Raw genomic sequence first — 822 nt, forward strand, 5'->3', positions numbered from 1 at the left:
CCGTTAGACAAAACAGTAACCCACCCCAAACCCCGCTAACCCATACTATGCCATATGTATGCGTTAGAGCGGCGCGTTAGAGTGGCGCTGGCGGCATGAAATGCAGGCAGCATGTTCCAGTTTATGGTGCTAGATGCGTTTCCCATTGACAATTGCACCCTGGGAGCTCTGAAGCATGTATGGGGATTTTTTCTACTCCCTCCAGGCTTAGAGTGACCCCGATTGGCGCGTGCGCTGTCCCCAAGCCGCCGTTACTATACCGTCCCCGCCCGCGGTTACTATGCCGTACGAACCCTCTCCCAAAGCGTTGTAACCACCCTCAAAATTCTTCTGTGCCTTCTGCTAACGTAGCATACTAACCCGTATGGTTACACCCAGGCCTACGCTGCCCTGTGCTGAGCGCCAATTCGCGTGCATGATACAAGGGCAGAACAACTGGAAGGAATATGGGGATAGTGGAAGGAATGGAGATAGGATAGGGGGGCAGGCATCTCAACCCCTATCCTATCTCCGTTCTGCCGGACTCTTATCTCCGAGTCCGGGAGCGAAGCAGTAGTAGCGGGGCCAGCGGCCAAGAGCCAGCAAGGCGTAATAGCAGGGCCGGCGGCCACAGAGGCACAGGATGTATGGTACACAGTGACACCCGGGCAGAGCAGGGGTAGAAGGGGCAAGGGCGAGGTTGCATGGCGTTTCAACGGGCGGAAACAGACAGAGCGGCTGATAGATAGGGATGGGGGCAGGCAGGGAGAGGGAAGTGTACAGGGGGCGGCACAGGAGCAAGGCATGCAGGGGGCAGCGTGCAGCGACAGGCGGGGGCAGGCA

The 822-nt window shown here is 57.8% G+C and overlaps 1 protein-coding gene across 1 annotated transcript in view; it reads right to left on the minus strand.

The window, feature by feature from the left end:
* CHLNCDRAFT_59198 (hypothetical protein) overlaps nucleotides 1-822 on the minus strand; it is a gene marked incomplete at its 5' end in the record, with an annotated part of 7174 nt that overhangs the window by 3516 nt on the left and 2836 nt on the right. Inside the window, one exon of the mRNA XM_005843679.1 lies at nucleotides 361-435. Within this exon, the coding sequence (XP_005843741.1) occupies nucleotides 361-435 (75 nt within the window). The remainder of the gene's footprint in view (nucleotides 1-360; nucleotides 436-822) is intronic.

The sequence above is a fragment of the Chlorella variabilis genome, assembly GCF_000147415.1.
Source record: "Chlorella variabilis unplaced genomic scaffold CHLNCscaffold_28, whole genome shotgun sequence".
In the NCBI taxonomy this organism is placed as follows: domain Eukaryota; kingdom Viridiplantae; phylum Chlorophyta; class Trebouxiophyceae; order Chlorellales; family Chlorellaceae; genus Chlorella; species Chlorella variabilis.